The 13,072-nt window shown below is 47.4% G+C and overlaps 1 protein-coding gene across 4 annotated transcripts in view; it reads left to right on the top strand.

Moving 5' to 3' along the window:
- Positions 1–11,425, top strand: part of ARHGAP17 (Rho GTPase activating protein 17) — an 84,214-nt gene extending 72,789 nt beyond the window's left edge. For 2 of the 4 annotated variants that reach the window (XM_028090382.2, XM_028090383.2), the window contains 2 exons: positions 1,794–2,414; positions 10,535–11,425. In XM_028090382.2, the coding sequence (XP_027946183.1) occupies positions 1,794–2,414; positions 10,535–10,665 (752 nt within the window). In that variant the 3' untranslated portion in view covers positions 10,666–11,425. Of the gene's footprint in view, positions 1–1,793; positions 2,415–3,587; positions 3,624–5,351; positions 5,401–10,534 lie in introns of all 4 variants that reach the window. The other 2 variants (XM_028090380.2, XM_028090381.2) reach the window with 2 other exon arrangements.
- The last annotated feature ends 1,647 nt before the right edge of the window (positions 11,426–13,072 follow it).

The following is a 13,072-nucleotide window of genomic DNA, read 5'->3' as shown; positions in this document are numbered from 1 at the left end:
GTAGGAAGGAGGAAGGGGTTGAAAAGAGTTCAAGGAGTCCATAGAGCATGGTTGTGAGCCTCTGTTCTGCCAATTATTAGCTGTGTGATCTTTTGCGAATACTTAACTCCTCTGAGCCTTGGCTTTCTCCGCCGTGAAATGGGTATGACAATGCCTGTCTTACAGGGAGCTAATGGGACTTAAATGAGACTTAAATGGGACTTCAGTTTATGTAGGAGACCTAACTTGTGTGTTGGTGATGTGGGGTAAATGATCCTCCTTAATTTCCCTATCGCTTTTGGGGAAGATTAGTAGGATCTCAGTACAATTTGAAAAATACTAACGTCTCTCCTTTCCACCCACCTCTCCCAGCCCAAAACCTGGTTTCCAGACCCATTGTTTTCCATTTCTCCCTCCTCAGTACCAAATTCTGCACCCAAGCCCTCTTAGTGACACTGATCTCAACTGGTATGAGAAGGATGGTGATGTGCTTCAACTCTCCTTAGAGAAATCTAGCTAAGACAACTCTTCTAGACTTACTTGTACTTCTATCCAGAGCGTATCTGTTAATTCAAATGATTCCTGAATCGGTAGAATTTCTGTTATTTAAAAAAAAAAAAAGTTAAGCCCTCTAAGAGAAGCCGGCTTAGGGCAAGGGGCCATGGTGTATGTATAGGCAGATCAGTCATGCTTGGGGGTCACCCTCTTCTAGCTGTTCTTCTCCCTGATTCTTCCCGGGCTCTCAGATCACGCGGGAAGGACACTGACAAGTGGGCAGCTCAGTGGGCTTAGAGCAGCGATTCCGTGTAGGGAGGCGGCCCCCCCGTTCACTGAGTTCTCTTCATATTGAACTTTTCAAACGACAGGCCTTGGGGTACCTGGCTGGCTCTGTGTGTAGAGCATACACCTCTTGATCTCGGGGTCATGAGTTCAAGCCCCACATTGGGTGTAGAGATTAGTAAAAATTTTTTTTGAAAGATTTTATTTATTTATTTGAGAGAGAGAGAATGAGAGATAGCACGAGAGGGAAGAGGGTCAGAGGGAGAAGCAGACTCCCCGCTGAGCAGGGAGCCCGATGTGGGACTCGATCCCGGGACTCCAGGGTCATGACCTGAGCCGAAGGCAGTCGCTTAACCAACTGAGCCACCCAGGCGCCCTAGTAAAAATTTTTTAAATTGAAAGATAAACAGCAGGTCTTTAAAGGTCCCTATGTGTATAAGGTACTTTTTCTTTTTACCATAAACTTCTTGTTTGGGAATAATTTTAGATTTCCAGAGAGGTGGCAGAGGCAGTGTGGGTTGTCCCCATATGCCCCTCACCCACTTCTCCGACTGTTAATGTCCCAGGTCCCCAGGGTGCATTTATCGCAGCCCGGAAACCAACCCTGCTGCTTTACTATGGACAAAACTCTGTATTTTGTTCAGATTCCACCAGTTCCACCAACGTCCATATTCTGTCCCAGGCTCGCTCCCATCCAGGAGACCACGGCGCATGCAGCCACCTCATCTCCTGAGTCTCCTCTGGGCTGTGACAGTTTCCTTCCTCCCTTGTGTCTTCGTGGCCTTGACGGCTTGGGGGAGGGCCGGTCAGGCGTTTTGAAGGACATCCTCAATTCGAGTTTGTCATCTGCTGTTCTCCTGGTTAGACTTGGGCCTGGGGGCTTGGGGGAGGGAGACCACAGAGGTGAAGTGCCCTCCCACTTGCGTCCTTGCACGGGGTGCTTGGGATCCGCCGTGGTGAGGTTCACCTGATAAAGGCAGTGTTGGCTCTCGCTGTGCTGTTCTTACTGAAAGGTGTTTTCCCCCTTTGTGCAGCTGTTAAAAAACCTGCTCCTGCACCCCCGAAACCAGGAAACCCACCTCCTGGCCACCCTGGGGGCCAGAGCTCTCCAGGAACATCTCCGCACCCACCCAGCCTGTCACCAAAGCCAACCACCCGCAGCCCTTCTCCTCCCGCCCAGCACGCGGGGCAAGCCCCCAGCCAGGCCTGCACCACCTCGCAGCCCTCTGCACCCCGGAGGTACTCCAGCAGCCTGTCCCCAATACAAGCTCCCAGTCACCCGCCGCCACAGCCCCCGACGCAGGCCGCGCTGCTGGGGCACAGCAGACCGAGTTGCCAGGGTCCGCCTGCCCCCGTGGCACTGCCCGGTGAGCCTGGACTTGAGCAGCCGCCTCATACCCCTCCCCAGACTCCAACGCCCCCTAGGACTCCACCTTTAGGAAAACAGAACCCCAGCCTGCCAGCTTCTCAGACCCAGGCAATGAGTAACCCTGAGATGGCGCAGCCACACACCGGAACTTTACCAAGACCGCGACCAGTACCAAAGCCGAGGAACCGGCCCAGTGTGCCTCCACCCCCACATCCTCCTGGTGCCCACTTGGCTGGGGATGGCACCCTCACCAATGCAGCTCCCACTGCTTCCAAAATAGTAACAGGTAAGTGAGAAATCGGCTCAGACCTTCCCCCCACTCATCCATGCTACATTGCTTCTAGACTCTCCCCTTTCAGTTTAGGCCTTGGTTTTCAGCAGGGGGGCAGCAAACTATCCCCACTGGCCAGATCCGGCCCATAGCCCATTTTTATAAATAAAGTTTTATTGGGACACAGCCACTCTAATTTGTTTACATACCATCTTTGGCTGCTTTTGTGCTAATGTAACAGTGGTATAGTCCTATCAGAGAGTATCTGGCTCACAGAGCCTAAAAATATTTACTACCTGGCCCTTGAAGTTAGCTGGCCTCTGATTTATAGTTTCATATGTGTTTAAGACCTATCTACCTTTACCTTTTTCTAAGTATAATGACCTAATGCAGGTAGAAGGTGTTGTACAACATGAGCATGAAATTCATCTCTTAGCGAACTCCGCCTTAAGATACTTATTTTCCTTCTAAAACTAAAAATGTTCATAGTAAGTGAAGCATTTCAGGTATAACTTTAAAAAAACATGATCTGTGCCCATTTGGATGCTCTGGGAAGAGAGGTCTTGGGGCGTGATCACATCAGAGTGCGAGCCTCAAGTGGTGAGGGAAGGGAAGGATCAAGAATTTCCCATAATTCCTGTGGAAACCTGTTTTGGGTGGTGGTGATTATATAGATTTCAGAGGGCTACCTAATGGGGTGTTTTTTGTTTTGTTTTGTTTTGTTTTTTACAGGTAGTCTAGAACATGATCATTTTATTTAATTATTATTTCTTTAAAAAATTCTACCCCAAGGGCTCTAATACACTATTTGATTTAAGGATGGGGTGGATGGGGGGGTTTTAATGTGTTTTTAAAAATGGCACTTAGGAGCTCTGAATCACAACAGCTTAGTTTTAAATTTCCTGCTTGGAGCTAGTTTTAGAGAAGAAGCTGAACTATACCTCTGGGCTGACCAGCTGTACTGCACAACTTCTCTGCTGAAATGAGCCAACGGTATCCCCTGGACTGGTACCCCAAATGATGAGGGTTAACCAACTAGTCTATCTTTTGATAACCGTATTTTTTTTCCAGGAATATACTACATAAGTGCACGTATTGTAAATGGTTAATAATTTCTGATGACACTCCAGCATTTATTTTAAAAAAACAAAGCCATATTGGTGTGTTTGTTTGTTTGTTTCCCAATAGATGCCCTGACAGGTGGGGAAGGTTCCCAGGACTAAGGTCTGTAACCCCCCCAAGCAGCTCGCACCACAGCTCCAAATGCTCCTGCTTAGCCGTGTTTTGCATATGTGCTTGTGACTATGTGCTCAGGAGCAGCTACTTGACGCCCCTGCCATCCGTTCTGTAGCATTAGACATTCCATATGTTCTTACCAAAAGCATTCCGAGCTGCAGTGCTCCAAATTCAAGAGGTAGATGTCAGTAGATTGAGAACCCAATTTCAAGCTACTCTCATAAGATACGAGGAGTGTCTTCTTTCTTGTTGGTAAGCCTTTCCTAAAGGGTCCTGCTCTTCTCACTGATTTACCTCTCATCGATTGGCTCATCACATCCAACCAAAGAGGACTCGGGTGCAGTCAGCACAGAAAATCGTGTTCCCTGTGTCTTGAGCTTTAATTTTTTAATTGTATATCTTAAGTGCAAGTTAACTGCATGGAGCTTCTTAATTTGATGTTTGAAATACTCAGGACCAAAAAAAAAAAATCTTCCTCCAAAGATCCCACACTAAATTCCTTTGCATTCCAGCATGCTTACATTTTGCTTTCTTAAACCATATGAGCTTTTCCAAGGGCACCGTGAGGCTCATCTACACCCTGCCTTTGGGTCCGCATTTGGACACAAGACTGTCGTTATGTGTGCGGTTGCTCTCATCCGCTGAGCTGAGCCTTAAACCTTTGGTGGGCCACTTCGACAGAGTATTCACAGCTCTGGTCTGAGTTAGACTTTCTGGAGAAACCGGAAAGGGAAAAACTAGAGTGCGACCTTTAGGACACAGAGGAGAGCCCAGGGATGAGTCCCCCTTCCCGACTCCTCATAACCCAGAAGCCGGGCGTTGCCTGATGGGGTGTGGAAGTCATGCACAAACAGTAAAGTAACTAAGCCCTAATCAAGGCTGAGCCTTTTAACATGTCAATACTTGGGACACACCAAAATTCTCCCCCTCCACCCAGATCTTTCCTTCTTTTTAGACAGAAAACTGCAAACCAGAATCCTGTCTGTTATTTAATACCATTCTCCACCCAGGTGTATTTATTCCAGAGAGCTATCTTACTGATCCGGTACAGTCCCGCAAGGCTCTGTACTTGATAATTATCAGGCCAGGGAAATTTTATATAAAAACTACTTTTCCTTAAGATATTAGCTAAGTATTTAAAAACCAATCTATGTTATGAATTCTCCTAAGCTCAAGAAATTCCAGGCCACCACAATGACCTTTGTATTGCAGAATTAACTTTTAATTGCTTAAAAACGCCCAGACTGCCCGCAGAAGCGCACAGAAGGCCAGCATTTAGGACTCACGAGTCCGCTATTATTAACCATTCCTGGATATGGCTATTGGGTATTTCAACCTAACTTCCGAGGAAGGCATTTCTTTATTACGACATTGTGTGTTTTTACATGGAAAACCACAGACAGATTCCTGGAAACACGTTATTCGTTTAGAGCAGTTAATCCCAAAAAGGTGGAATTAAGGCTTGGGGATTAGGATAAACTCTTGGGGGAGATTGTTGCTGCCAAACACCTTTGGCAGCCAACCTGTGGCAGTTCAGCACCGGCCCGGGAGAACGGAGGGGTTCTGGTGTCACTGGAATCCCTTCTTCATTGTTACTGTAGAAAGCACGACAAGGCTTTTAGCTTCGAAAGTAAGAGAGTTTACATCTTGCTGTTTTTAAAGGAATAGATTCTAGCCAAGAGTGTTCTAATTTCAACATTTTATTAAATAATTTAGATGTATGACCTGCCATATTCAGTAGGAACTGAAATTGGAATATTTAATGGTAAGGAAAAGGCACCTGATTGGCCAAAGCATTTGTGCTACTTTATGATCATGTTTGTGCACTAACGCCTGTTACTAACTGGGCACCCTGACCCTGCCTGCTTGCATCCCTACTAACAGTGCATGTACTGAAGGAGGCTGGCTTCGTTCATGCTTGCTGTCAATCACCCTGGATACGAAGTGTGCTCACAGATGTGTGACGGGTGCTCACGGGACTGGCCCTGTTACTTCTCTCACTTCTGTTCTTTCCTATACCAGGCAGGCTTGAGGTGTAGTAGAAGGAAGACACTGTAGACTCCGACGTGCCCAAATTAGAATTGCAGTTCTCTGTGTCACATCAGATAAGGCACAGCCTGGCTGATCAGTTAGAGGGTGACGTCTGTGAGAATTTCTCCTGAAGGGGTTAAATCAGATAAAATAAGAAAACATCTTACAGTTCTTTTTTTTTTTTAAAGATTTTATTTATTTATTTATTTATTAGAGAGCGAGAGAGAAACAGCATGAGAGGGGAGAGGGTCAGAGGGAGAAGCAGGCTCCCCGCTGAGCCGGGAGCCCGATGTGGGACTCAGTCCCGGGACTCCAGGATCATGACCTGAGCCGAAGGCAGATGCTTAACCGACTGAGCCACCCAGGCGCCCTTACAGTTCTTAATATTCACGGGGTCCTAAGTAATTTATGATAATTTTCATCTTGGAAAAAAATAGATACTCAGAGTTATGTATTAGATTCATAGGTCAACGCTTTAAAAATTCATATGCCCAGACCCAGCCTTCTAGAACCCAGACACGGGAGGGCTGGGGCCCAGGCATCCATATTTAGATTCTGATGCACCACTTGATTTTCCCAATATCGATTCTTTCGTGGGTTAAAAAGACAATGCTCAGGAGTAGAAGATATTTCTTAATATTCCATGATATTTCATGAGCCTGAGAATACCCACAAGGTACCCATCCTCTGTCCAGTGATACACCATGTCGCTCTCAGGATCGTCCTTAAAACCGCAACACTTTGCTGGTTCTCACAGTGTTCTTTTTTAAAACTAACCTCTTTTTATATGCCAAAAGAAACACATTTAAAAAAATTAACCATGGATATTAAAGGAGACTTGGAAACTAGAACTAATTAGAAGGCACTCTTCTACAGTTGGAGAAGTTTGCTATTCATATTCTATTTTTTCTCTAGTTTTTTTTTTTCCTAAAAGTCCAGGGGGTGCCTGATCATAATTATTTTGCAAAAATAGGTTTTGATCTTGCATCATATGCTACATCCCATGTTATGATGGAGTTTTGACAACCATCTTTTCAAATGACTCCTTAACGTTAAGCAGGCGTAGTTTTGCTCATAGCCGGACATTTCAGTGGCTTTTACTTCTACTTGCAGTTTATTTTTAATAACTAGACATCAGAATCATGTCAAGGTAAATATCCAGTGAGACCTGAATAGGATCTCTCCTTTGACTAAAATAATAAAAACTGGGCGCCAAAGCTCTGACGGCCCTAGCAAGCTGGTGAGCGGCAGAAGGGGGTCCTTCCCTCAGGTTACAGACTGGTCAGGTGGGGAAGTTGATTCGCCTGTGGTTATGCCTGGAAAGTTTAATTTCAAGGTTGTATTTGGGTCTCTTCCCTCTCAGAGTGACCATTCGAATAAACTTGGACAAGCACATCTTGTTGAGGTGACAAATAAACCTTGTAGGATCATACCCTAAATTATAGAGGGCCCATTCTGGCCCTTGGGGGGCTAACTTCCTTGATACAGATACTCAAAAAAAAGAAAGGAACCCAGTGAGATTTGTCCAAGCCGCCGATCAGGGGTAACATTCTGCCCGAGAGGAGATACAGTGTGCTGGCTGTCTCTGTCTTTTTGGTTTGGGTTTTTTGATATAACATCAGTCATGTGACCTTAGCTCCAAACTCTATGCTCAAACCAGCCCTTCTTAGAATGCATATAAGAAAAATGATGCCTTATGTAAATTTGCAGCCAGAAGGTTTTAGAGGCATGTTTATAATTTTTTTAAAGATTTTATTTATTTATTTGAGAGAGAGTGCTAGAGAGAGAGAGCGCAAGTGGGGTAAAGGGCAGAGGGAGAAGCAGACTCCCTGCTGAGCAGGGAGCCCGATGTGGGGCTCGATCCTGGGACCCTGGCATCATGACCTGAGCCAAAGGCAGAAGCTTAACCGACTGAGCCACCCAGGCGCCCCAGAGGCATTTTTAAAAAATAGAATTCCTTCAAAAGATTTTCTAAAAAATAGAATCTTTCTAAAATAACCTCTTCCACCTTTTTGCTACAATGAACTAGAGTGTTTAAGACTCACGCGTTACATCCTCAGAGGCCATCTTCTCTGTCAGGACCCTCACCCGAGGACGCACAGACTCCTGCAGGGCAGAGGGAGAGCACTAGGCCAATGAAGAACCAGACTCCAGGGTCCAACCCATCTGGCTCTGATCCTCCGTGTGGAACTGAGTCTCTCAGAGTCCTCCTTTCTACCTCTCCGGTGACACTAGTGCTGCCTTGGGGTCCTTTCACGGGGGGGGCCAGTAAACTGACACAATGATGTGTGTGGAGCCCCCCACACCATGCCTGGTATGTGGTAGCTGCTCAGTGGTCCAGCCATTGTGATGAAGAGTAGTCTCCTTCTGAAAGCTGGCTCTGCACACATCCTGATTCTTACTACTTCTTGTGTGGGAACAGATTTGCTGTCTTCTTTTTAAACATGGTTCAGCTGGCCTGGCTGGCTCAGTCAGTGGAGCATGTGACTCTTGATCTCAGGGTCATGAGTTCAGGCCCCATGTTGGGCATGGAATCTACTTAAAACTTTAAAGATAATAATAAAATCATAAATAAATAAAAATAAAATCAGCTGCCTTTAAAAAAATAAAAACTAAAAATGGTTTGTGTAAGGGGGCGCGGGGCTGGGAAATAATGTACCTGCCAACCTCAGGCAAACCAGGCGAGCAGGCAGGAGGCAGAGGGAAGGAACGTCCCTTATGCTCCCACCACACACTTTTTTTCCTGAGTGTAGAATTTGTGTGTATTCATCATAAATAGAGAATTTCAGGAAAGTACAAATCCAGAAATTATTTATATGTGTTGGGAAGGAAAGAAGAAAGGGAGGGAGGGAGGGAAAGGAAAGGGAAGAAAGAAAGAAAAGAAAAGGAATAAAAAAGAAAGGAAAAGAAAAGAAAGTTTGTCCTCTGAAAAGGATCTGTGGCTGATCGGTGTTGGTTTGCATGTAAATCCACATACTAACAAGTAGAAATCTAATCAGTACGTATAGTGCCTTTGCATCACACATCCCCCACCAGGCATGGCAGTTCCATAGTCTCTAGTAAACTCTTTGGGCTAAAAAGAGACGCTGACTGGTGGCACCATCTGTCTTGTTGGGTTAGGGATTGAATTTGCAATGGATTTCTTGTACCAGTCTTGTCTTTGAGACGTGACTACTCTGCCTGAGACTATAGGAGGGGAGGATTGGAAAAATGGGAGGGCTGGAGGGTTCTTCCTCATCTATCCATCCAGCTGGCCAGCCACAAAATTTATTGAGATTGAGCCATTAAACAGCCACTGTTCTAGGCATTGGGGATGCACTGAACAAAACAGACACAGTCCCTGCTCTCGTGACTTCCTTTCTGCTGAGGTCAAGTCTGAGACATTTGGATCCCTGTTCTGTGCACGCAGCCCACCCTTGACTGCACCACTGGACAGTGCAATGCAGCACAGTTCAGTTGGTTTTACAATTATTGTAAGACTGGAATTGTCAAGTGCATTCAGCACTTGAACCCCCACACCTTGGCATATCCATAAATCTAGAAATTTCTCTTGAATTGTGGTTGCATAGGAAACTTGGAGGGCTGGGGCCACCAACCCAAGAGCCCTTGTGAGAAAGGGGAGTAAATAGATCGCTCAGCTCAGAACTGTAGGGTTATGCTGGAGCAGGAACCAGTCTCAAAGTAGTGCGGCCCCCAGAGCACACCTGCGTGTGCCCCCGGCCTGTGTGGAGAAGGAGCAGGTGAAAGAGAAATTAAAAGAAGTTCTTAAACATATCGGGGAGACTCCCAGCGCACTCTAGCCCGGCAACGTGAAACTACAGCAAATCTGAACCTCTCCCTTCTCTCCCTCACCGGCCCTAAAACCTCTAACTAGGCCCTCACGATTTGCTAAAACACACACCTCCTAGAGAAACAAATGATTCTGTTTTGATCAGAGGCCGTCTCCCCCACTGGACTGCTGGCTTCATTAAAGCTGTGTCTGGCTTGTTCGCTGTTGTGCCATCTCAGGTAGATGCTCAGTAAGTACTTGTTCATGAACGAATGCATCTGAGCCTCCCCGGCCTCACCAGGAGGCTGGCCATGACAGGTGAAGATGTCTCTTGTGGGTTGAGGAGTGAGGGACCGACGGCTTGAGGATTCCACATTTGCCCTCTTGCTAGAGGAATTCCGGCCAACATAATAAGACATGAAAAAGGAACTGAGTATAAGTATTAGAAGGAGAAGAGAAATCGGTATTTGTGAGAGGCTGGTGATTCTGCCTCAGTGATTGTCACCCAGGGGTTGACGGGGGACATCTGGCCGTGTCTGGAGACATCTTTGTCACACTGGGGGAGAGAGGGCTGTCTGCCACTGGCATCTCATGCATGAAGGGCAGGACGGCTGCTACAGGGCACAGGACGGCCCCCCAACCCAGATTGATCCAGCCCAAAATGTCACTGGTGCCAGGGTTGGCATAGCATGAGTAACAGGAGAACAGACTCCTCGGCCCCAGAGGAGGGGGCTCTCTCCAGTGAGGCTCACCTATCCCCTCAGCCCTGATTTGTGAGGAGGTTTTAGTTAGCACATGAGAGGCTTGGTGAGAATGAGGTTTCCTCTCTTCGGTCAGAACGAGCGCCCCCTGCAAGGGCTGCAACTCTGAGGGCTCCCGGGAAGGGCCACCAGAGCCAGGAGGCAGGGCTGTGCCACTCGGCTGCCCTGGGGTCTGAGAGGCTCGATCCAGCTTCCAGGGGCTGACGGTGCCCGTGGTGCGCGAAGGTGTGTGTGCATGGGCTGACTCGGACTGTCCAGCTTCTCTTCTACTAGAGCGCCCTCGGGCGGCCTCGTGGGCATCACCACACGCTGACAGCATGTCTCCTGTTTTTGTCCAGACACCAGTTCTAGAGTTTCAGAGCCGCTTCGCAGCACCTTTCCTGACCTGCTTTCAGACTCAGCCAGCAAAGACCTGCCCGGACGCATTCTGTTGGATATAGACAACGATACAGAAAGCACCGCCCTGTGAAGAAAGCCCCGCCCCCGCCCCGCCCCCTTTCACCCTGGTGAACAGAACAGGCGCAGGTGCGCGCTTCTCTCTGCAGACCAAACAGTGAAGAGCTTGCAGTGAAGGGAAGAGAAGGTCTGGCATGCAGGCCTTCGCCTTCCCACAGCCCCAGGAGAAGGTGGAGGCTGACACTTTAAGCTGAATGACCTGTGTCTTGAAGTTGGCTTTCTTTACACGGGAAAGAAATCATGCCAAAAAAATGAAAAAAAAAAATGAAAAAAAAAAGAAGTACCCAGAATGGAAAGAGTATTATTGCCGAGATGTGTGTAGGAATCTTTGTCACTGCCGTTGAGGCAGGTGGCACGAAAGGCAATTTGGAATGAAGAAGAAGCAGCGTGTGAACTATCTATTTAATAAAATACATGCATTATGCAAATCGCCTACTTCCTGCTACTTGGACTTTCATTCTTATATATTAGGAGGGAGGTTCCTCTCCTTCATAATTGCTGCAGAATCATTTTGTATGAAGTATGGTCGTGCCTCCCCAACCCCCTCAAAATCACGAGCATTGATGGTGACTGCTGGATCCGTCACCTCAGCAAACTGGATGTGACTTGTGCCTTGTTGGATTGCCAGAATGTAGAAAGAAATGTACTGTTTTTTTTTTTTAAACAATGTAATTGCTACTTGATAAGGACCGAACATTATTCTAGTTTCATGTTTAATTTGAATTAAATATATTCTGTGGTTTATATGAAAACCTTATAATTCTCGGAAACAAAACTGTGGCTTGTGTGTGTGTGTGTGCATGCATGCGTGTTGTCTTGTTACTTAACCAAACAGAATTTGGGTGAGACGTCAAAGATCCCTGTGCCTCCAGAGTACTTCCTATACTTATTAATGACATTGAAAATATACACCCATAAACCCATTTCCCCCATATCTTAAATTTATATTTGCTTAAGGCTGACTCTCTCCCTCCTCAGAAGCCATCCCCCCTTGACTGTAGATCAAGCTCCTCGTAGAGACCAAAGGTCTCAGTGTCGGTTGCCCATCGGCATTGAGCCCCTTCTCCAGGGAGCCCGCTGTGCGCAGTGAGGCATCTCGGCGGCACCTTGGACGTGCTTCCTCTGCAGCGCTGGTGCTCAGGAGGAAACTGAGATGCCGTGCTTGCCGAGGAGATGGTGTGGGTGCCTGGGGACCAGGAAGGTCCGTGCTGGACATTCTCCCCAGAGTGGCACATGTGTTTTGTTATTGCTGGCTCTGAAACGCAACACACACCCTCTTTATTTGAAGAATGTTTGTTTTCACTCTCCTTCATTTGTTAAAATCTCCCAACCCCAACAGCTCCAATCTAAAGAAAAATGGTAATAATTTGGTTTTGTCTGCGTGTCAAAGGTAAATACCAAACCAAGGCTACTGCCCATCTTCTTGATGGGGGCTCGGCTTACATTCGGAGCTGCAAGCGCATCATGGTGGAAGCATCTGTGAGGTCCTGCAGAGACGTGATTACCCCTGCTGAGACTGTCACCACCTTGCTGTCCCCTTCTGGCACTAACACCATCAGAGAGGAGAGGTTTTATAATCTAAACTCATAGTGGTCATCCCTGGTCATCCAGGAAGGTGCTGGTGTCTAGGAAGATGTTGGTTTCCGTTTCCTTCCCTCAGAACAGTTTCTCATAGAACGTTCTAGCCCTATGTGCTCAGGCCTTCTCTTTCTGCTCCCCCACCCATGGCAACACCAGGGTCAAGGCCCTCTTCCTCGCACCACGCCTTGCATTCAGGACCCATCTAACCTGTTCTTGGTCCAGCATTTGGAGACCCTTGTCCCCCTCCTGGGACTCCAGCTCCTGGTGCCCCACAAGTCCAGTGAGCCCCACAGGTGCTCATATTTGAAGGTATGAAGACAGACCCTCCACTGCCTTCTCCACCTGACATTTGTTCCCACCAGCTGATTTTCCCATCAGCACCATGGCCCTGGCGGTCTGTGACCATATTCCAGAGCCTTCCCTCTCTTCCCGTAGACCCTGTTCTGCCATCTCTTCATTCCGGGGCACCAAGTGACATCTGTGACTCAGTCTATTGCATCACATGGGGTAGCAGCTCACTGGTGGATGTTTCTAAGCCTCCACTTTGGAACGTCGTAATGGCAGCACTGGGGACAAGGAAAGATCTGGCACGGCCAAGTGACGAGGGGAGAGTGATCAGAGTCAAAGCCAGAGAGGGGCCTGGCCATGAGGGGTAATTCCCATCAGGGCATGTGGGCTTCATCCCGGGAGCTTGGGAGAGTCACTGAAGGATTCTAGGCAGAAGAGTGGCGCAGTCGGATTCACTCTCTTTGCCTGTGGCCGCACAATGAGCAACACTGGAGACAGGAAGGCCAGCAGTCGGGAGGCTGTGACAGTGACCCGGGGGAGAGGTGGCATCA

The sequence above is a fragment of the Eumetopias jubatus genome, unplaced genomic scaffold (assembly GCF_037043125.1).
Source record: "Eumetopias jubatus isolate StellerSeaLion01/CBP00866 unplaced genomic scaffold, mEumJub1_p1.0 scaffold_12, whole genome shotgun sequence".
NCBI lineage: Eukaryota > Metazoa > Chordata > Mammalia > Carnivora > Otariidae > Eumetopias > Eumetopias jubatus.
This window is presented reverse-complemented; position numbering and strand designations above follow the sequence as displayed.